At 39.0% G+C, this 23,029-nt stretch overlaps 2 protein-coding genes and 1 long non-coding RNA gene across 9 annotated transcripts in view; 1 reads left to right on the plus strand and 2 right to left on the minus strand.

Annotated features, from left to right (window-relative positions):
- Positions 1-1,859, plus strand: part of mpp2b (MAGUK p55 scaffold protein 2b) — a 45,252-nt gene extending 43,393 nt beyond the window's left edge. For 3 of the 4 annotated variants that reach the window (XM_013274090.3, XM_025909850.1, XM_013274082.2), the window contains exon 13: positions 412-1,859. In XM_013274090.3, the coding sequence (XP_013129544.1) occupies positions 412-615 (204 nt within the window). In that variant the 3' untranslated portion in view covers positions 616-1,859. The remainder of the gene's footprint in view (positions 1-411) is intronic. The other variant, XM_013274088.3, reaches the window with a different exon arrangement.
- Positions 1,860-6,724: 4,865 nt separating this feature from the next.
- On the minus strand, positions 6,725-9,202 carry LOC109203270 (uncharacterized). The gene is made up of 4 exons (XR_002063192.2): positions 8,711-9,202; positions 7,527-7,569; positions 7,208-7,439; positions 6,725-7,083 (listed from the first exon to the last, which is right to left on the minus strand). It is a non-coding gene; the product is annotated as an uncharacterized LOC109203270 (long non-coding RNA).
- A 33-nt stretch (positions 9,203-9,235) lies between these two features.
- abi3b (ABI family, member 3b) lies at positions 9,236-23,025 on the minus strand. Of its 4 annotated transcripts, XM_019362762.2 has the most exons (7): positions 22,359-23,025; positions 12,083-12,137; positions 10,834-11,488; positions 10,519-10,686; positions 10,167-10,346; positions 9,963-10,030; positions 9,236-9,577 (listed from the first exon to the last, which is right to left on the minus strand). In XM_019362762.2, the coding sequence occupies exons 3-7, from the start codon at positions 10,975-10,977 to the stop codon at positions 9,364-9,366; spliced, it is 774 nt and encodes a 257-aa protein (XP_019218307.1). In that variant the 5' UTR covers positions 10,978-11,488; positions 12,083-12,137; positions 22,359-23,025; the 3' UTR covers positions 9,236-9,363. The 4 variants fall into 4 exon arrangements, 1 of the variants encoding a protein (XP_019218307.1); XR_002063190.2 differs by lacking the exons at positions 9,236-9,577; positions 9,963-10,030; positions 10,167-10,346; positions 10,519-10,686 and adding an exon at positions 17,898-20,180 and having other exon boundaries at positions 10,994-11,488; XR_002063191.2 differs by lacking the exons at positions 9,236-9,577; positions 9,963-10,030; positions 10,167-10,346; positions 10,519-10,686 and adding an exon at positions 17,898-20,185 and having other exon boundaries at positions 10,994-11,488; positions 12,083-12,134.
- Positions 23,026-23,029: the final 4 nt, after the last annotated feature.

Raw genomic sequence — 23,029 nt, forward strand, 5'->3', positions numbered from 1 at the left:
AATCATTGTTCATTGCCTACTCTACTCACCAGATTGAGCCTCTTGTGACTGTCTGCTCTGACAAAATAAAATTTTAGTTGAAGAGTAGCTGTTTGGACACACCTGCATCACACACCAAAAGGGGAAAAAAGGTCATAGCATGATTTCCAGAGAGCACTTTAGAAATAGAAACCTCGCTGGAAGCAGCCCAAAGAGGTGACCTTTAAGGAGAAACCGGTCAAATTGACTTGAATCAGGCAGAATTGTGAAAACTTTATGACCATGACTTGTTGTTGCACGGATTTTTGCAATTTGAAAAATATATATTGGATTTGCTCGCTGTTTGTCGTGACAGAACACTGGTTTCTTAATATTATGGCAACTCCCTTGGTGTCAGTAGCTTTAACAGTGTTTACAATTCTTTCCTTAAAGCACTTCTCCCTGACACACTCCTTTCAGGACTCAGAACTAAAGAGGACGGTGGATGAGAGTGAGCGCATCAAGAGAGCCTATGGACATTACTTTGACCTTTGCATCATAAACGACGGCCTCGAGGCGGCGTTCCGAAGTCTACGGCTGGCGCTGGAGAAACTGTCAACAGAGCACCAGTGGGTGCCTGTCAGCTGGGTTTTCTGAGAGTCACCGAGAGTTCGCCAGCATGGTGCCAAGGTCACAGGCCAAAGGTTGAAGGACGATACATCACTGGTAGCTCCAGAGGGGGGGTGGGGTGGGTTGTTTCCACATGCAGCTATTGGTGGCAGAGGCGTGTGGTGAAGAAGCGGATACACTGCAGAAGACCAGCCTCATGTAGAGCTTTTTTTTTTTTGTACAAAGTTAATGTTCCTCTGTTGAGCCTAAGGTCAAGTTGTACTTTATTTGTCAGAACTGGAATAAAGCTCTATTGATGTTTGTGAAGAAGGACTTAGAGGTAATTATGAGGTTCAGTGCAATAGTGCGAGTGAGTGTGCGTGTGTTATCATAAATGTGGATATAGACTTAGAGTAATGCATATGTTTTGCAAGTAACAGTGCTCTGTTGGAGGTTTTTCCTCGAAGGACATTTAACGTTTTAGCCTTTAAATCTTAAATACTTTATGTAGTGTAATGTTTACATTGGATCGGTAGGACAGATTGGTTAAGGATAAAAGATACCAAATGTCATGTTTGTATCAAATTCTCTATATTTTATCATTTGATCATACAGTATGATTGTATGTGTTCAGAACTGTGCGTAATCTCGTTTGTGTCCACAGATTTGAAAACTGAACAGCAATAGATCATTTTGAAGATACATGCAATACACACGAGATACCCTAATGTGCACACACACACACTCTCATATATATATTTATATGTATGTATATGTATACAGAAACAGAGTGAGACCTTCTGCAGTATTCCTGAAGTCTCAGTTTGTTTTATTTGCTTTTCAATGTTGAATACGTTGAACATTTCCTGTCCCGTGCTGGTAAAGCTGTAGTTTGTTTGACGGTTAGAGGATCCAGCCAGTGGATCACAACATGTCACTTCTGTCTGCTTGATTCTGTCGGACTTGTATTTGTAGCACTGAGAACACTTAAGCTCTATTAAGAAAAAGAAAGAAAAATACCTGACGAAGTAGCCTACAATATGCACTGATTGTGTAATGAAGGCAAACATATAACCTAACATTGCTGGTTGGCTAGTTGATGGAAGTACTTTTTTTGTTATTTTCATGTACAAACAGTAAAAATATTTACCAGTGGCTTCGATTTCATGCTTACTTTTGCCTTAACATGGTTGAAAAGCCAAGGAAACGTTATATTTTTTCATCATGTAACATTTCACTTCTATCACTGTACATGTTACTCAGAAAATTAAAAAAAATAATCTGGCAACGTATTCATTGTTTATGTTATTTTTCCTTCAACCTGTACGTACTGGATAGTAATAAAGAGTATATAATACAACATATAGAAATACATGGTGCTTTTCTGGTTCTACCAGGGAACTACTACACTGTAGTTTGAATGTTCCTATAACAACTATTAACTGAAACTGAGAATATGCATAGTGCATAATCATTTTTAAACTTCAAGTTATATTCAATAAAAGAGAAAACAACACTGTTTTAAATGCATATATGAGACATAATATATTCTGCTGTTGTTGACGGTTCAAGTTGAGTGTAATCTGTGTGACCTCTGAGGATTTGGGTGAGTAGAATTATTGCACGAGGATGATGGGGTTGGTTGATGACGTCCAGTTGGTGTCGTCCAGTAATGAGGTGCCAGAGGCAGCATTATTGGATACATGTCATAGGCAGGGGGTGGGCTACTTGGACAGACACCAGTCAGCCTGGGATCAAACTGTAGGAAAGTAGAGTTCAGAGTTAGACTGGCCTTAGCTTGGAGCTACACAGTTCAATTTGAATTTATTGCACAGTGTTTAATTGCATTGCATTTTACAGAGCCTCTTTCCCAGCTTTTCCCAACACTCAGTAAGCTTTAGATTAGCACAATCACTGGAAACATCTGGAAATGGGAAACAATTATGTGCAGCCAAGAAGCAGTTCTGTACACAAGCTTGTTTTATGTTTTAGTTTTTGCAATGATCAAGCCAACATAAATAAACCAGTGGTTCACTGGTGAGTTTAACAGCAACTACTAAATGAGCCTTGTTGCTTTATTTTGCCAGACTCAGGCTTTTTCCCCTGCAGTCTTTGTACTAAGGCTAAGCTAACTGGAAAAGCTCTGTGTTTTCAAAATAAAGATAAAAAAGGCTTACATGCACTATATGAACAAAGTAATGGGCCACCTAGATATTACATCTCAGCCACGGTCGCCCATGCCATTAAGCTCAATTTCTGCACATTATGTGCCTCAGCATTCAGCAACCCCATAACTTTATATGGTCTGCCACTTGCTGCATGGGTTTTTTTGGTTCCTATATGCTTCTACTTTGCAATAAAACCACTTTCAGTTGATAATAGAACATAAAGGAGGGAAAACATTCACATTCACATGTAATGGTGGCATCTTGGGATGGTGGGATGCCTTGAAAGCTTGGAAAGAAGACAACTAGACTTCTTTTTGGTTTGTGAAGAGGCTAACTCAAATAACTAATGGAGAGTCCCAGGTATTTAACCTTGGAGGTAGCCCTGGGGGTCATTGAGCCACGATTAATCATCTGAGTCGTTAGGGTCACATATACTTTGTTTTACATCTTAACGACTCAGATGATTAATAGTAGGTCAACAACCTTCCAGGCCACCTCCAAGGAGACAACCCCACTAGAGAGTAAATACTCCATCTGCTGTTTTAGAACTGAAGAAGCCTCTTGGATGAAAAGTGAAATGTCTTCACAAATAAAAGAAAAGAAGCCCAGTTTCTTTCTTTTTAATCACTCAAGACTACCTGTGAATCTACACAGGCTTAATAATGGAACTCTAGCGCTGTCTGTTACTCGTAACTCAAATCTATATGCAAAGTGATTCAGAGGCTAGCTATAGAATTTGGTCACGCACCAGTGAGTATGGTGGTGGGAAATCCACTGTGCTGTAGCGAGGAGGATCGCTGTCATAACGGGTGTCCACTTCTGCCTGATCCTCGGACAAAGAAATGGGTGATGAAGAATTGATGTCATCTTGCATCAGTATGGCGACATTAAATTCTGCTCTTTTCTTTTTGGCATGGATGTAGAAGCAGAATAGTATACCAGCTACGGCAAGGACTATGACTGGGAACCTGGGAACACATTTACACCATTTTAACATTTAATTATCAGCAATTCCCTTTGTTTATAGAGATTTTTTCTTGACAAAACAAGACAACTCACATATATTGAAGGATATTCACCGCCTCAGTCACTGCTGGAATTGGGTCCATCTGCAGGCATTACTGCAAGAAAAAAGAAAGCCTTTTAAAGACGTCCAGTGCAGGAAAAGACTTACTGCTTCTCCGTACTTCTTACTGAATTCAATTCAATATTAGCGCCAAATCATAACAACAGTTGCCTCGAAACACTTTATTTTGGAAGGTGAACCCCTACAATAATACAAAGAAACAGAGAAAACCCCAACAATCATATGACTCCCTGTGACCAAGCATTTTGGAGACAGTGGGAAGGAAAAACTTCCTTTTAACAGGAAGAAACCTCCAGCAGAACCACGCTCAGGGAGGATTGGCCATCTGTCCCAACTGGTTGGGGTGAGGGGAGGAAGACAGGACAAAGACACGCCGTGGAAGAGAGCCAGAAATGAATAATGACTAATAAGTAAATGGAAAGAGGTGTATAAACACACAGTGAATGAAAAAAGCTCCATACCACAATCCACTCATGTCGAATACAGACTTTCATTAACTGTGATAAATCCTTGAAGTGCCAGTCACTCATGCTTAAATCTGTATTTTCTTGGTAAAAGAAATACATAAAAAGAAAAAAATATATATATATGATGTCCGATTTATCATAGCATGCTACTCTAGATGATAATAAAACAATAGGAAGATCTTCCTAACATAAATACTAGAGATAAAGCTAACCAAAAGCATCGCGTCATAACGTAATGATGTGTCATTCTTTACATAATGCTTTATGTGAGCACATAGGAACAGTTACTATATGAGACTTGAAGTACTGACTTTAAGTTGAAGGTCTATAACCTGTAGTCAATCTATTATATTTTACTCACAGTATTGTCATTTTAAAAATTGTTGAGGAACAAGAAACATTTGATGTTTCTCAACAGCCAATAGAAGAAGCAGACGGTGTCTGACTTTGTGCCGCATTGAGTTTTAAGAGATCGCATCTATCATCCCATAAAAATGACACTTAGTACAACTGTAGGTAAAAAAAAACTAACCAAAGTTGATTTTACATAATTTTTACATATGAAACATGAAAACTTGATTTTAAGCCTCTTTATAATATTATAGTAGCGTGAGCTTACCTTATTTCAAAATCCAAACATGCAGAAAGTGTCATGACCTGTCGCTTGTTATAAAAGATAATATGTCACTTAGGGAGGTGCACAGTGTGAAGAGCTTTTACTGCAGTATGGTCTTTCTTAAAGACACAGATACACAGGACTGAATACAAACATGGTAAATTAAAGCTTTTAACTGCCATTTATAAACCTGTTATATTTTATACAGGAATACATATTTTTAATGGTGCAATGCATCATCGTCATAGTGTTTCCCTTCACACAGCTATCACAGATAATCTAAGATATCCTAATACAATTAATTTATGGTTTCTCATAATTTTAATGCAATAAATAAATAAATAAATGTTAGAAAGACTGTTACTTCTAACACAATAAATTTTGCAGGACTACTGAGAGGAAAATTCTGTTTGCATAGATGATGTTTACCATTTACTAATATCATTCTAATGCCAAAAAACCACACATGAACAGGTGAGTCTGTAATACTTTGAGTCCTCCATGCCTTTTTTTTATTTGTAGTGTTTACATGTAGTTAAATGACTTTATCTTGTTTTGTGTTAATCCCTTTCTCTTGTGGCTATTGAACTATTAAATACAAGAGATGTAGATTGTGACATACCAAGTGATGGCCCATTATGGCAGCTGAACGGGAGCCATTTATCTTAAATATGTCATTTAGGAAGTGACACTCAAATTTTCTGGGGGAGCAACAGATGTTTTAAAACCCCATTAACTAGAAATCAGTGATGTAAACAACGTAAAACTTCTAAATTTTCTCGCTCAGCAGTAGAATGACAGTTGGTGTCGTGCTAAAATCTTTAGAGACAGCTCCTACTTATAAAGAAAAGATGTAATCACAATAATAATAATAATGAAAATTGTAAAATACTATAAAAGAGTAACAAAGTGCGTCACTCAAACACACAATATTGAAAGTTTTTTTTGACTAAAAATATAAATTATGGAAACATTTAGCATATTCTGAGAATATCTCATTCCAGATAATAATAATAATAATAATAATAATAATAATGATAATAATAATAACTTAAATGTATGAGTTTGTTGTGCAGTTTTTAATGGGAGATGTTTTGTCTAAATTTGCTAGGTTGTAGCATATAGGACTTGTTCGACTGTAGACCCCTCAGTAACCTGACAAATTACTGCTGAGTGGAGAGCAAAGTGATCACCATCAGAAACAAAAAGCTTAAAATTAGTCAGAAAAACCACGTAGAGCCTGACATACCAAAGAATGTGTATTAAATATCACTGTATTAAAAGCTGAACTTCAGGTACAAAGGTGGAGCCATGTCAGCTGTTAATAAGATAATTATTAACTTAATTATTAAGATGATGTGTGACTCAAACAGAAACACTCTCAGTACTGTGATGCTGTCTGTGAATATTGCTCTGTCATAATGCCTTGACTTTTATATATGTACGTATATAAATTTAAGTCCTCCTCCATACTAATCCAGCACCTAATCCCGGAGCGAACAGGAAAGGGAAATGGATTTTGAACTGCAGTTTATTAAAGTGCAAGTGGAAAAAGGATTTTGAAATGCAGTTTATTAAATTGGAATTCAAAAATGAATTTACAATTGCAGAATTTATTCTACAATTCATTATTTAAGCACAGAAATTTTTATTTCGATGCGCGTGGCTCTTGTGGTCCTCCATAGTGGTCCTCCATACTCCTCGGTCTTCCTTTGAGAAACCTCAGGTCAGTTTTTTAAATGTGAATTTGTTGTGAAGCAGGATCATTACAATGAAACAGCAAAAACAAACAAACAAACAAACAAAACTACAAGAAAACTTTTCACCAAAAACATATTTTATATATAAGTGCATTAGTGCATTTAAGTTTGAAATGAACTATGTCAGTACAGGAATCTTTCTCCCACAATGTGGAATTACAACATTTAATCTAATACATACACCGAATGTCCCAAATGAAACTTATGACCACATATATGCTCATATTTTGGAATGGATGGAAGAAGGCATAAATGGTCATGGGCTGAGTTAGGGGGATGATGGTGGACTGATGTAGGGTGGTGGTGCTGGTAGTAGTAGTGGCGACGGTGGTGGGGGAAGTGGGAGCTGGTTGAGGCACGGTGGTGGGTTGATGTAGGGTGGTGGTGAAGGTGGGTTGATGTAGGGTGGTGGTTCAAGCTGAAAAACAGGACATTTGATGAAGGAGCGTGCTTATTACTGGATTAAGAATAGACTCGGACAAGTGAACAACATGAGCATCATCATCATCATCATGACATGTCATAAATGCATGAATACTTACTATGTATGGAGGGGGAGGACTGTCATTTCTTAAGTTGTACACAGGAGGCTGAAAATACAGTTCATAAACGTGAATGACTTCCTCCTCGTCCCGCTGTCGCTCGTCCAGTATAGGAATCGTGTACACAGCGGGAGAATTATTGTAACTAGATGAGCAGTATTGTCCTGGTTCTCTATTATAAGTTAGGCAACAAAATATGCACACAAGGACGGCGACAATCAACACAGGAACCCTGGAAAGAGAAAGGCAACTTAATCATTAACTAACATTAATAAAATGAGGTGTTCGTATCAATCTTGCCCTGAGAGGAAATACTTACAAATAAATAAGAAAGTTGAAGTCCATCAGATTTTTCTTTAAAGCTAAGTAAGGTTTAAGAAAAAAGAGCACTTGTCAAAAAATAAATACATTTTCAATCTCATTTTTAATTTATGAACTTAACTCTTCTTTATGGATGTTATGCAATCAGGTGTTCACTGTCTAAGTCTTACTAAGGAGAAGGTCAAAGGTAGATTTTTATCTTCTTCTACTGTCAGACTACAATAAAAAAACAACAACCTGGGAACACTTTATACATAATATGGCCTACGACTTAAGCTATAATTCCCCTGTAACTACAAGGAATTTAATGTATTTTACTTAAAATTACAATGAAATTACATTTACCTACAAATACTTAAAGCTGGGTACAGAAGGCACTCATTTCCTGTATATTTATTTAGAAAGTTATGATTAAACAGTGATGACTTGGCTCTATCATTATACAGTCACATAGGCCTATAAAAGAACAGCTGACTTAGAGAACATCCATCATGCACATCGACATATTGAGTATTACATAAAAATGTAAAAAGGACAGATTTATTCCACTCCATAACAAGGCCAACACCCCATAAAATACAGTGAATTTACGATGTAAGACGTGAATATAGTGTTTGGTATTCCACAAAATGACCATGACATTTTACACTACTTTAAATTACTTATGCAGTACTTACATTTACTTACCGTATAATCATTTCTTTGTTTCCTGTAAAAACCTGATTTGTTGCCCACCTATTTTATTCTGTTATTCCTACCTTTAAGTATTTGTAGCTTGATATAATTACATTATAAATTAAAAACACTTAACACTTAATTTAAAAACACTGATTTAATTACCGGGGAATTACACCTTAGTCACAGCACGTATTATAAATTCTTAGCGATGGTTGTTTAAGGTAAAGCTAATCAACATTTACGTTAAAACTTCATGTAACACAGACGTTTAATTGTTGCTAACACACTTTACATCACACCTCAGTACAAAATTAAACTTCAACAGAATGTGGATCAAACGAAGTGGAAGAATACAGCAAGCGAAGAAATTTTTTTTTCACTTTGAATGACATGTAATGACAGGCTGTGTGTGACCAGACTTCTCCTCGTGATATGGGCCTCGCTCAACAAAATCCATTACTAACAGATTCATCAAATGATTTCCATTCTTAAAATAAAGCTTACCTTCAGCTATATGCAGGTTAAGCAGAATGTTGACTTATATCAATGTACAGCCTCATGGACTTGTTTAAGAAGCAGAAATCACCTAGATTGGAGCTACTGACGCAACTTATCATCAGTTATGCTCTTGCTACACAGTATATTGACAGCTGCACTGGGCTAAAGTCCACTGCCATTAAAGGTAACAATATGAAGGTGTAATAAGGAAAGGAAATCACATTTGGGGTGGGGGGATAAGCAGACAAGGGAGAGCAAGAATCCCTGTTTCAGCTTGTTTTTAAGGAATGCAGTCGAGGTGTTGTTGAGACATGTTGGAGGAATCTGTACAGCGGCTATCTGTACCAACAGAACTGCCATTCAACAGGCTAGCTTTAAACCACTGCAAGCTCTCGAGCTAAAAAAACCAAAATGTTGATCTCACAGGCTTGTTCACAGTCTGAGTAACCGCATGTAATATGAGAAGTTATTCTACCAAGTACAAGACACACTGTAATGTTACAGTCTTAGGGGAGGTGGGGGAGGTGGGGGAGGCGGTGGCGGCACATTAACAGAGGTGCCAGTGTTGAGACGTGGTGCTGACAGAAGAGGAGGCGGAGGAGGAAGAGGGGAACCTGAAGATATGGGAGGAGGTGGCGACGGGAAGGTGCTTGACGGGCTTATAGGTGGTGGAGGGGGAGGTGGAGGCGGGGGAGATCTGTGGGCGAGGGGAAGGTGGGCGGAGGGGGGAGGTCAGTGTCCATGGAGAAAGAGGGAGGCGGCGGGGGAGCCGGCAGGTCGGGGTCCAAACTGGCCGAAGAGGCCGGAGGAGGAGGAGGCAGGCTGTTGTTGGCGGGGACTGAGGGTGGTGGCACAGCGATGCCGTGACTGGAGCTGTAGACAAGACATAAACACCATGAGCACTACTGATAACCTGACAGCGAAACTGTGTTTTTATAATGGAACAGTCCACATTCGTGAAATAAAAAGATTTAGAAGACGTTGGAAACATGAATGCCACTCATGACTATGAAGGAGACTAGTGCTGGTGCACTGGTGCTCACAGAGAGACCACTCACACTCACATTCACACCCAGGACCTCACAGTGAACCCAGGACATTACTGCTGTGATGTGACAGTGCTAACCAGCCCACAAACATACCACCTTTTTCCATATCATAATAGTTCATTTTCATTAAGTTAAGGGTGTTAATTAAAACAACAATTATGTCAGTGTTTCCATAAAAAACTAGCCACAAAGAGGAAGGGTCTACGTACAAAGAGGTGTCTGCAGTGCTCTGTATGCTGTCTGCAGTTCCTGCTCTCTTTCTGGGCGCTTCAGTGACCTGTGGAGGGAAGAAAAATGAAGGCCACAGCACTTCTCCACATATAACATGTACCATACCAGGAAAACAGAGAGGATTTTTCTATAAAGCTTTCATCTAATAAGAAAGAAGACAAGCCTATCAGATTTTGCTTTACCTGAAAACTGTGTCCTATGTTGTCCAGTATGGAGTACGAGATTGGGTCCCTTGAGTAGGCTTCCTCGGGCTCCTTGCCTGAAGCTGGTGGGGTCATAAGCTTGGAAAAAGTCTTGTTTTTGGGGGTAGTGAACACACCGATCTCTCTCCTGGCCACCTTTTCAAAGTGGATAGCTGCAGCCTGCAGAGCACAGTGGAAACAGCTTCAGTCAGAAAGATGCAAGAATTCTCAATCACATCACTTGTTCCCCTGAGAACCTCTGACAAAGTTACTCTGTGGAAATTTTACATTGTAAATTACCTGCTTCACATATATGCAGCTAGCACTGTATTAAAAATATATGGCTATTTACCAGTGACAGCAGGTTGATGGAGGACTCCATGTCTTTAATCTGCCTGGCCTGTAAGTCCAGCAGTCTCAGCACAGAGCTGGCCACATTGTTAATCTGATAGGTCACACTGGCCAGCGACTGGTTCACCAAAGCCTTGATCTCTTCAACCGCCTTGGATTGATCTTCTGCCTGGATTGTTTAAAAATTAATTAAAATAATAGTAATAATAATGATGATGATGATGATTATAAAAGATCTAAAGATGCAAACCTATGAAAACTGTTTTTGTTTATATACCCCTTGTGGCCCTATTTTGGGAGTGGGGGCATTACTCACCTTAACATAATTGTTATCGCAGTAATCTGCCACTCGGTGGAGGTTGCTGCAGTTATCAACAAGGTCCTTCCTGGCAGCCGGCGCCTCTTGTAATATCTGAGTAATAAGTTCCGAAAAATTATTTTCCTCCGTCATTTCTTCCATGGGTGCCACTTAAAAAAAGCCCTGTTAAACCTTAAAGTGTACTTGTTAGTATCTGATGAAGATGGAAAAAGTTTTCTGGAAAGAGGCAGTCGACGCTGGGGAGTGTGTGGACGGTGGGGAACGCGGAAAAATACTGCAGGGTACAGAATTTAGAGCAGCTGGTCCCAGGGCAGGGCTAACAAGTGAGGTCTAGACTGAGACTGCTTAAGCAACATCTGTCTCGCGAGAAACAAAAAAATAGAGTACAATTTTTTACATTTATTTTTTGGTGGGGGTAATGTTTTACACGTCCCATAGTTTGCTTGATAAAATAATTTAAAATAATTTTGCAGGTTTTTAAGGAGCCCGGATGAAAGTCACTTGTATTATTTGTTAAGTCCACTAGAGGTCAGTGTGGTTTAAATAAAATAACTCCAGGTCTGTCGACGGCGGTTGCCCTCTGCGATGACAACAACGGTGGGGGTGAGGATGATGATCATCGCTCGATTCGCTCCACACCTTTGGATGCAATCTGTGGAAAGCAGGTATTTTTTTAATGATAAATTCAGGTAAGTATGAGTCAGAGAGATGATGACGTTTGTAATTAGGTTCTTACATAATTGCGAAACGCTTCGCCAAGTTTAAATACATTGCATTGTTTTACATATCCTGTATAAACACATTCAATTCCCCAACATCCTTCTTTGAGTTCTGGGTAAAAGTTCACAAGTCCCTGACTCCAGGTTTCCAACAACTTTGCGTTGGTTTACATTGCTTATGCCCTTTTTGGGGCCATGCGATAAACCACAAGAGGAACTGACCTTAACTCCAGTTATTTTGAGTTTGATTATAGCCTTTTATCTAAACAGTAAAGCGAGAGAGTACAAACCATCATAATACTGCAAGATATATTTAAAAACCTTATGTTGTCTTGGTCTGATCACCCATTCAATTCAAATTAGTTCAGACACTTCACTTGAAATATTTCCTACTGCTGGATTGACTGCTTTGACATTTGTAGACGATCCCTAGAGGCTGCATCATAACAATCCCCTGACTTTCCCCTAGTGGTACCATGAGTTCGACATTTGGACTGTATTTGAATCTCTTAATCATGATTACCTACCATGGCGCTTGGTACAGTTCCCTGGATTTCATTGAGGAAAGCTGCAGTTCAGCTGCTGAGTAAAAACAAACAATTTACAGTTAACAAGAAACATCAAGAGGCTGTGGCAAGATGTGTCCGTACCAGGAGCATCTGGAGAATAGAAAACAGGCAGCCTGTAGTTTACTGCTACCAACACAGGGATGGTTCTAATTTGCTAATCTAGCTTTCTTGCTGCCAAGGTCTTGTGAGCAGACCCTGACAGACGTAGTTTTGGATGTGGTACCATGCAGCTTCAAGCCCTGATCCCACTTTTATACTGAAGTAGCAGCCATTGCAAAATAAATGTAGTCTTTCTTTATCATTATTTTAACTGGCATCTGCTTTTTCTGTCTTTCACTTTTTTTAAATGTGGTTATAGATATCTTTATCTTTTAACTTGAGCCTAGAATTCAAGTCATGCTTATGTTTGGCTAGTGTAATAGATTTTTGCCACAGTGTGTACAGTTATCAGTTTAGTTGATATTACAGAGTTATTAGGATCCGTGGTGACTGATAAGAAGTTTTTGATAACTTTATATCTTTATTGGATACTCGCTTCACAAGACTAATATTCAGTGCAGTATCAAAGCTATCATATGATTAATGAACTCCATCTTTATCATTTAACTTATTTTAATTTTTCAGACATTTTATCTTATTCCTATCCTTTGTTTGACTTGAGTCTTAAATGCTGCATTTTAATTGATATGTAAATTCCCTCCAAGTTTGTTTTTCTGTGTTTCTGGACTCTTTGAAAGGACTTAAAAAAGTAACACAGAAATGTGTTGTCACATGTGCAACACCTTTTGCGTGAATTTTGACACAACATGTGTAAAAAACGCTTAAAATGACTTTAAAACAACTTTCAAAATAAACACGTGTGAGAAATCTGACACATGTCCCTGAGGTGATGCAACACGTGTTAGCACTTTATGTGTTGTTGTTAATACATCTGTGAGAGTGCAGGAAGGGCTTTTTGAGGCTGGATTTGATAAGCGCTATACAAAGAACATTTCTTCTTCTTCCTCTTATTTTTATTTGGTTGTCATATTTGGCAGCGTTTGTGTGCCATCATTCTGTCTGTAACCACAATAACTTTAAATGACGTTCTGAATGAATTCTGATAAAAAGGTTTAGGGAAGTGGAGTTAACCATCCAATAAAATTTGCCTTACATCCAGTAAAGTCTACAAGGTCAGCTCAGGTATTGGTGGGAAATTGACAAAAGCCTTACAAGTGAGAAACTATGATTCTTGTAAGTATTGTGTTTATTAGAAATATATAGAAAGCACCGTATACAGATTTAAAATATGTCCCATTTGACCTCTGACCTGTCTTTGGAAGCCAATAGACTGACCTGAACATAAAGGCATATGAGGGAATTCTGAAAATCACATTACAATAACAGGTTACAAGCATGTAAATGCATAACATTTTAAATATGTGTGCAGTGTTTCTTAATAAGTAAAATTTTTAATAAAATAAAATAAACTGATGATCAAAACCTTTTTTCTCTTGCTATGCATTAAAAATTTAAACCAATTTACTAAACAATTAAATGAATGCTACACATGCATTATATCCACAAAAATACAAATAATAAAAAATAACGATACTTTAAATAATGTGGTTTCAACAGGGCAAATAACAAAGGTCTGATTTTTTGTCTTTAGCTTCAGTTGAGCAGATCTTTCATTTCTTTTATTTTTTCATTTCTTTTCTTTTATTTTTATTGATCATTTTATGAATGCCAACACCAGTTCTGCAAATTGTGCCTTGTGCTGCAGCAGCACTTTATCTAAGCTCTCCAGTCATGACAAACAGTAGTGATTCAACACACTATGCCAAGACAAGAAGTTATGGGCTCACAACATAATATACTACGGAGCAGCTGAGGAAAGGGAAAACACTCTATACTTACCTTTCGGCACTCTCACTGACCTCAGACATTATGTCAACTTAAATGCACAACTGTGGTGTTTTAACCTGTTCATTAATGGCTGTGACTGTGTTCTTTAGTCCTCTCGGTACTGGAAAAAGAAAAGGTTTGTGTGAAGAGTGTTAAGTAATGAACAAGTTCGCTACTTTAGCTTTGACCATCTGATAAGATCTGAACTGTTACTTTTATCAGTGAACCCCAACCCACTGCAAATGAGTAGTATTCAAATCTAAGTCCAACGTGCATATCAGTCAGGACAGCACGAACTGCTGTTTTATGGTCTTGTTTACGCCGGGGAACTATTCAAGTGTGAAGCTGTTTATCTTTTAAAATGGAATTGCTTGTAGTGCCTTTACCCTCAAAATACATCCCATTCACTAGAGGGCATGGAAAAATATATTCTTGGTCATTTTAATTAAATATCAAAGAACCTGGTAGAAGTAAGTCAGGTTCAAAGCATGTGTAGAGCAATGCTGGGACTAACATAACGTCAACAAACCCGAAGAAGAAGTCATATAGTTTAGGTTTGTAATAGTTGCAAGAAAAGTGAAATCGAGCCTCTTGAACTGAACTAATCTACGGCCCCTGGCGCCGGTTCATGCTGCATACTTATTTGAACAGAAGTAAAAATTAAAAAAATAAATGTTCTGTTGACATTCTATGTCTGGGTGTATTCATGAGGGTTGAAGAAACAGTTTCCATAACATTTAAAAATATTTTCAATTTGACGTTGTTTATATGGAGCAGTGTTCTCCTCGTTGCCTTTTTTTCTGCTATTTTTACGTCTGTTGGCATGTTATCACTACCAGCTGTTGAAACCATTGCCTGGACGTGGTTCATGTTGCACACAAGGATTTTTTTTGTGCAACATCGCTCCGATTAATGCCCTGTTTTGATACTTCTATGAATCTTAATGAAAGGTTCTTTTGGCTGGGCCCTTGTTTCCCATGGGGCTGCAGCAGTAGATAGACAATCATGTCTGATTTTTATAACAGATGCTCTTCGTGATATAGCGCTCCTATTTATCTCTGCTTGGGACTGGTACTAGGAGTAAACTAGCCTGAAATCCCCCTGATGCGTTTTCTGACTCTTGAACTGGAGATCTTTTACACTTAAGGCTTAAATCATTTCTTTTTGATCAAGCTTAAAGGTGACCCTGAATCCTCCCTTCATTATGGAGCAGTAGGCCTAGACTGCTCCCATTATTCACTGTGTTTTTCTGCTTCACTCTCCATGTGTTTATACAACACTTTGCATTTAATCATTAGTTATTAATAATCCCTGGCTCTCTTCCACAGTGTGTTTTCTGTCCTATCTCCCTCCCCTCTCCCCTTCACCAATCATTGCAGATGGCTTCAGCAGAAACTCGAGCCTGGTTATGCTGAAGGTTTCTTCCTGTTAAAAGGGAGTTTTACCTCCCCACTGTTGCCAAGTGCTCGCTGATAGTGAGTTGTTTGATAGTTGGGGTTCTCTCTGTATTATTGTGGGGTCTTTACCTTACGATAAAATGTAATTACTGTTGATTACTGTTGTTTTGATTTGGTGCTATAGAAATAAAATTTAATTTAATGTGATAACCACTACATCACTGTGAAAATTTGCTGGTCATTTAAAAAAAAAAACCCCTCAAGAGTTCCTTCTAATGCCAGGATTACACCTACCAAGTTTGGATCAACTGTCTTTGAGACAGATGAAAGAATAACAGACATATAGAGATTCCTTTATTTATCAATAAGAATAAGTCAGACAAATGTTGATTAAGCTGGAATAATTACAGATGCCTAAATAGAGTTTAGGTTGTTGTAATTGTAAGTGAAGAAACTCCATCCTGGTTTGGTTTAATGTCATCCTATACACTGCCATACCTGCCTGCATACACTGATACACACATACAGCCCAGCAGCTGACATTTCCAATGGCGTGCAACATATAGCTGTTTGTGAAGATTGGATATTCTGGGCTATCACAGTTTCTCCACACTTCACAGACTTCCATTAAACGAAAAGCCAAATTTAATTATAGTTCTAGGGAGTGCAGGAAGATTGCATTAAAGGGACACATATCACACAGAGACACACACAAAAAAGGCAGCAGTTAACACTCTTTCATTGTCTCTCTGGGTACGCGCAACTGACAACTCAATTCCAGTTAGTCTTCAGGCACCTGCTGCCCTAGTCTTAAACTGTTTTTAGCCTATGAGCCACTGGCTTACAAAAACTCAGAGCTTTTCTTTTGATAAATTTCTTTTCTTATCACAGCTGTGTCATTATTTCAGGATAAAATAGCTTTCTTTACACTTTATATAGATTGTGGTTTTCTTAAGTACAGTCAGTGTCACAACAAGATGCTATCAGAAACACGTGTGAGGACATGAAAAGTCTCTCACCTGATTAGATTTCCATCAGCTCAGCTAGGATGCGTTCTGTAAATAAGTGTTCAGGGTCGTTGCACGTGCTGAGCATATGGCGCACGTTTTCAAAGAGGTCAGCGAGTCCAAGCGCAGGGACATTAAAAACTCTTTCAAGATATCAGCTATGTGGTGTGGTAGATATCTATGACTTCTAGTTGCCTTAGTGAGATAGATGGAGATTCACATGCAGGACAGTGCAACCTAAACTGCTGTCACACAGTTGCCCACTTAGCTCCAAAGACAGAACTGCTCTGATTTAACAGTGGGTTCAGATTTAATTTTCTGTAACAGGGATCATGCTGCAGTTGTCATTTCAATGTTAATTACCTTCACTGGCTAAAGTGACCCGATCATAATAAGCTAGCCAACGTGTTATAGCTCACACAAAGTGCTCAAGAGTTCATTTATCTCGTAAATAAAATGTCAGCATCAACTCAATTACATCTGTTATCTGCTTCAGAGGGAAGACGCTATCAGCAGCAGTGCAATAATTTCCACCAGCAAAGCCATCTGGTGAGACATCCATTTTAGACCCCCCCATCCTCCAACCCCCTTAACATAACATGATTAGACATTTTAAAGCCCTAATCTATTAATTTACTGTAGTCATGTTAAAATCAAGGTTAATGACTTTGTTAACTGTCTTTAACAGCTGTTATAAATCAAAGTGCATGATGCTGTAGGTTAGTATGAAGAAGCTGCAAGCATAAATGACTTTTAAACAAGCAACTGATGCCTTGACCTATGAAAAATATGATTGATCGAGGCGTTTTATTTAGATCAAAACAGTAAACTAGTGTCTTAAGAAAATGTTCTTCACTCGATCCCTTCCATCTGCAATATAAGATCAGGCGGTCTAGATCAGATGTTTTATGGCCTAAAGACATACTCCCTCATTTTGTCACAGGACTCTAGGGTATATATGATAAAACAACAACAACAACAACAACAATTAAAAACAAAACAAGCAAACAAACAAAAATCTGATTTCTTTCCTTAAATGTCAGGTTTTCAAACTTAACACACATTCGCATGTGGGCTCAACATCAGCAGCAGGACAGTTTTGGATTTCAATGCTTTGTTTTTGTTTGAAAAATGTACATGTATCTAATAATAATTAGTGCTGTCAGCGTTAATCTCGTTAAAATGACGTTAACGTCATAACCACATTAACGCGGCAAATCTCCATTAGCGAGTTAGCGCGGATCATCCGTGTGTGGGGCTGCATGGTGTCAACGCATTAGCACAGTTAGCTCGTTAACGTGTTGACGCTGTCCAGCCCCACGCACAGGGCGATCCGCGGTAACTTGCTAACATAGATTTGCTGCATTAATGCGGTTATGGCGTTAACGTCATTTTAACGAGATTAACGCTGACAGCACTAATAATAATAGCGATGCTTACATCTTAGCTTAAGAAACGCTTTGAAAAGACATCAGATCTTACTGGATATCTATATTAATATGAACTGGATCTCTTCCCAGACCTGGACCAGCTCCTGGACAGTCTGAGGTGCAACCTGGTGGCCATCATCTACCCAGAACGATAATGTTAAAGGCAGCATGTTCTCCACAGCTTCTCCAGATCCTTTTACATCTGTCATATGTCCTCAAGGTGAACCCGCTCTCATCTGTGAAAATCACAGGGTGACAGTGGTGGACCTGCCATTTCTGGTTTCCTATGACAAATGCCAATGAGGGTCCACAGTGGAGCGGTGAGCACAGGTCCCTCAGACCACGTTAAAATCTGTTTCTGATTGTTTGGTCAGAGACACTCACACCAGTGGCCTGCTGGAAGCTATTTTTAAGGGCTCTGTCTGTGTAATACGAAATCCCTGTCATTTCTGTTCCTCTTAGCATAGCATAGCATAGCATCTTTATTTATAACGCACTTTACATCCAACAATGTTGACCAAAGTGCTACAAATATAAAACAGAGAGGAAACAGTTTAAATTACATATAAAATATCTTAAAGTTAAAAATAATATAATTAATAAGAAACATATTAAGAGACATCAACAAGTCCTGCTGTGCTAAAAGCCAAGGTAAATAAATATGTTTTAAGACGTGATTTAAAAACAGATAAGGAAGGTGCCTGTCTAACATGTAAAGGCAACTCATTCCACAATTTTGGTGCTGCCACAGCAAACGCCCGATCCCCTCTGAGCTTACGATTAGTCCTGGGCACGCTCAGGAGGAGCTGGTCTGCCGACCTGAGGGACCGGGAAGGTATGTATGGATGAAGAAGCTCAGAGAGGTACACAGGGGCAGCATTGGACAAACATTTAAAAACAAATAAAAGCAGCTTAAAATGGATCCTAAAATGCACGGGCAGCCAATGTAGTGAATATAAAACTGGGGTGATATGCTCGTATCTACGCGTGCCAGTTAAAAGGCGTGCAGCAGCATTCTGGACTAACTGCAGTCAAAAAACAGAAGATCGACTCACCCCAAAATAAAGAGAATTACAGTAATCCAGCCGAACGGTTACAAAAGCGTGGATTACTGTTTCAAATTGCTGTCTCGTAAGAAAGCGCTTAATTTTGGCCAGTTGCCTCAGATGAAAGAAACTAGACCTTACAACCAACCCGATCTGGCTTTCAAGCTTAAGCTCAGGATCCATTTTAAAACCCAGATTAACAATCTCTGGTTTACAGAATGATTTCAGGGATTGCAAATCAACACACGGAACAGCAGTGGAGGCAGGTCTGAACACCATTACTTCAGTTTTAGAATCATTAAAACAAAGAAAGTTTAGCGCCAACCACGACTTGACGTCCTCCAGACATGTTTGTAAACGATTTACAGACGACCCATCTTTCTTTTTAAGAGGAACATAAATCTGGCAGTCATCTGCATAACAGTGAAACGAGAGTCTGTGTTTTCTAAAAATTGAGCCCAATGGAAGTAAATAAAGTGAAAACAGGATAGGGCCCAGAATGGAACCCTGTGGTACTCCGTGAGACAGCGGAGCTCGGGAGGACTCACAGTTTCCTAAGCGAACTGAAAAGGTTCGGTTTGTTAAGTAAGACCTGAACCATTTCAGAGCCACACCTGTTATACCGACACACTGCTCCAAACGTGAGATTAAAATTTCATGGTCTACAGTGTCAAATGCAGCAGTTAAATCGAGTAAAATAAGAATGACACTTTCACCAGAATCACAGGATAAAAATATATCATTAAAAATTCTTAAAAGTGCTGATTCAGTGCTATGCATTGCTTTAAAACCAGATTGAAAAATCTCCTCAACATTTTGTGCATTCAAGTATGAGATCAATTGGTCATATACAATTTTTTCCAAGACTTTAGATAAAAAGGGCAGCTTAGATATTGGTCTAAAGTTCTCAACAGCGTTTGTATCTAGCCCAGGTTTCTTAAGAAGTGGTTGCACAATTGCATCTTTGAAATTCTTTGGAACCATACCTGAAGTAAGGCTGCTATTTAAAATGGTTAAAATGGTTGGACCTATAGTAGAAAAAACTTCTTTCAGAAAAAGGGGAGGGATAGGATCATAAGGTGAGCCTACAGGCTTTAAATGATCCACCACCTCCTGTAACTGAGCAAGAGTAACCGACTCAAACTGTTGAAAGACAGCTGAGCAAATTGGAAGATCAGAGGGGTCAGAGGGCTCTTTGCACAAAGGAGCAGATACTCATCCTTCTGATGAGTTGAGGACCTTCTTCAGGCCTGTCCAGCTCTCCTAGAATCTCCTCCATGCTCTTGAGTCTGTACTGGGAGACATACCAAACCGTTTAGCAATGGAACATACTTATATGCCATCCTGGAGGAGTTGGACTACCTGTGCAACCTCTGTGGGTTCCAGGTATCACCTCATGCTACCAGTAGTGACGCTGACCTGTTCCTGTTTTGGGGGTTTTCTCATAGTTATCACTCTGTTGTTAATTTCATTTACACCAAAGCAACTGAAACTGTTTAAAAACCCCCTTGCTGCTTAACTGACCAGATCAATACCCCACAAGTTGAACTGACTTGATACTATACTCTGATTAAAAGTGTTCCTTTCATTTTTTTTTTAGCAGCCAGGCCATAAAAAACACATATGATATAAAAGTAAGAAGCAAAAACAAGGACCCAGACACATGTCCTTTATAACACTATGATTTACTTTTTTCCAGGATCTCGTTTAAAGTGTAACCAAAGTCCGGTGAATGATCTGCTGGTTGGTAGCAATAAAGCCAGCTGACATATTTCAGTACTGTCTCAATGTAACTTGAGTGTGAATGTAACAACAACATAATTTACCTTTCACGAGGACAGTTTTGTTTGTGCATACCTGGTGATACAATGAATGCACCTGCTGGTGCAATAAAGTAAGTCACATAGATACAACCCTGTAGCTCTGCGCAGTATAGGAGGATAGATGCAGTATGCTTGAAACCATGTTGGAGAACAGTGAATGCAAACATTTATACAAAGCTAAAATGATTCAGTTCGAACAGTTTATTACTTTTGTTTGTTTAAACCTTAAGGTCAGTTTAAAGCTAAAACTGGTGGCAGTTTTAGCCAAAAACTTTAAATAAATTAAAGTGCAAACCAGTACTTGGAGAAAGTTAAAGAATATGGTGAACAAAGTGGAACATTGAACTCCTGAAGAGACAGCTATCCAAAGCTCTATGAAGTTTTAATTATGAGGTGACGAAAACATGACTGTTAATAAGTGTCGGCTTATGTTTGTGCAACTGTTAACTGTTAACATAACTGATTCATACTCCCATCCTCTCCACACCCTCTCACCCAGCATTACCTCTTTGGCTTCTTCAGCCTTGTGTCACAATCCTGGGTTTTGTCATCGTAGTTTTCAGTTTGGATATTACCTTTGGTTAGATTATGTTTTCATTTTGATCTTGTAAGTTATTAAGTTTTTCCTGCCCACCTATTTCCCCCCCATGCCTAATCTGCATTTCTATGTTATCTCCCGTGTTTAGTCAGTTTTGTCTTTGAAGTTACTTTTGTCTGTCAAGTTCATGCGTCTTAGTTTCAGTCTCAGTGTGCTTGTCACTTCCTGTTTTATTTTGATAGTCACTTGTGTGCAGTTAGATTATGTTCAGCTGTGTTCCCCAGGTGTTTCCTCTTTGCCCTGATTCCCTCTTGTGTAAAGATGGTCTGTATCAATCTCTTTCTAGTGTCATGATCTCTTTCATCCCTCTACTGTGTGTTCTGCTGGTTTGTATTCCTGAGTTCCTGCCAGTAGGTTATTAATCTTTACCAGCAAAACGGCTGTTTTTGAGTTTAGTTTTTATCTCAGTGTCCTGCATTTTGGATCCTACCCTGCCTGCTTCACACAGCATTACATGACACTTTGACGGTCTAATAAAGAGAGTGAAAATACATGTATGTAAAGGGTTGTAACCAGGGTTAAAAATGCCAAACGTTGTTTTTGTCTTTTTTCTTAGGTATTTCTAAGCTGTAGATGATTTCACATTACTGTGCTCACTGAATGCTGTGTGTACTGTAATTTTATTCAAATGGCTTTGTCAGGGGATTACTGGCAAGTGAAATACTGTAGCAGCTTGGTTTGGGATTAAGAAAAACTCAGTGAATTTGGTTTGTTTACTCAATTATGGCAGGAACACGTGCACATGGTTCTTATTTTAGAGAAAAGAAATGTCTCAGAATATTTCCCCTTTACTGAATAAGCTTCCACTATTATGGTTTTGCACAAATTGCTCTGACGGTTGCTGTGCAACAGCCAGTGAAATAAGGCTTATTACATGCTACATTATAGTGGGACTGTACACTTAACTGCAGTTGTGTCACATAGCCTCAGTGGTGTAAACATCCTCATTCTAGGTAATCTAAACAGTGACGTTATGAATGCGTGGGATCCGAGAACATGATGATCATGATACACACTGACCACAATATTCAACTGAAGTTGCTCACCATTTTTTTGTTACTTGCTTCCTTTTTCTGCTGATCTCTCAGTCCTTTTGTCCAGAGTCCTGCCACCCCCCCACCCTCCAGCTTCATTCCCTTATCCCCTCTTTCATTTGCCCTGTCTTTATAACTCCCCCTCCCGACTGAGCTAAAGGAGGGAACTGAGAGCAAAGTATGTGGAGTCCCTCCCAGACACTCCACTGCCGGTTAGTGAGGAGCCACTATTCTACAGGGAGCCAAGAAGGCAGGCACACTGCACCAGTGTGTCATAGTCTGTATCTCATCTTGCTTGTTAATGAAACTTCTGATCAGCCAGCCATCCAAATCCTGTCAGGCTGGTGTACAGAAACGGAATTAAGGGAAGGGAGAAAATTACAGAGGAAGGGGGTGTATGGGATACTTTGTTCAGTGGTGTAAAGTAGTAAGAGGGCAGGCTGCAGGGAAATGTGGGCTGGGTTACACTGGCACTTAAAAAGAAGCTCGCGTTGGCTCCTGTGCATTTCACCAGCAGCCAGGCTGGGAGGCAAAGAAGGGAAGAGTGAAGGAGTGGATGAGACAACAGCTTCAGGGGGAAGGTGTACTCTCACTTCATTGAAGCAAGTGTATTTTTAGCCCTTCCACCCAACTACTTCACTTCACAGCTTTTTCTTCCACTGTGTCTTTGGTGGGAGCTAGCC

The sequence above is a fragment of the Oreochromis niloticus genome, linkage group LG8, assembly GCF_001858045.2.
Source record: "Oreochromis niloticus isolate F11D_XX linkage group LG8, O_niloticus_UMD_NMBU, whole genome shotgun sequence".
NCBI lineage: Eukaryota > Metazoa > Chordata > Actinopteri > Cichliformes > Cichlidae > Oreochromis > Oreochromis niloticus.

Coding starts and splice junctions, on each gene's coding strand:
- abi3b (XM_019362762.2), bottom strand. CDS start 10,977: ATGGAAGAAATGACGGAGGAAAATAATTTTTCGGAACTTATTACTCAG. Junction 10,347..10,518: donor CCATCAACCTGCTGTCACTG/GTAAATAGCCAT, acceptor TGTGCTCTGCAG/GCTGCAGCTATCCACTTTGA. Junction 9,578..9,962: donor AGCACTGCAGACACCTCTTT/GTACGTAGACCC, acceptor TCTTGTCTACAG/CTCCAGTCACGGCATCGCTG.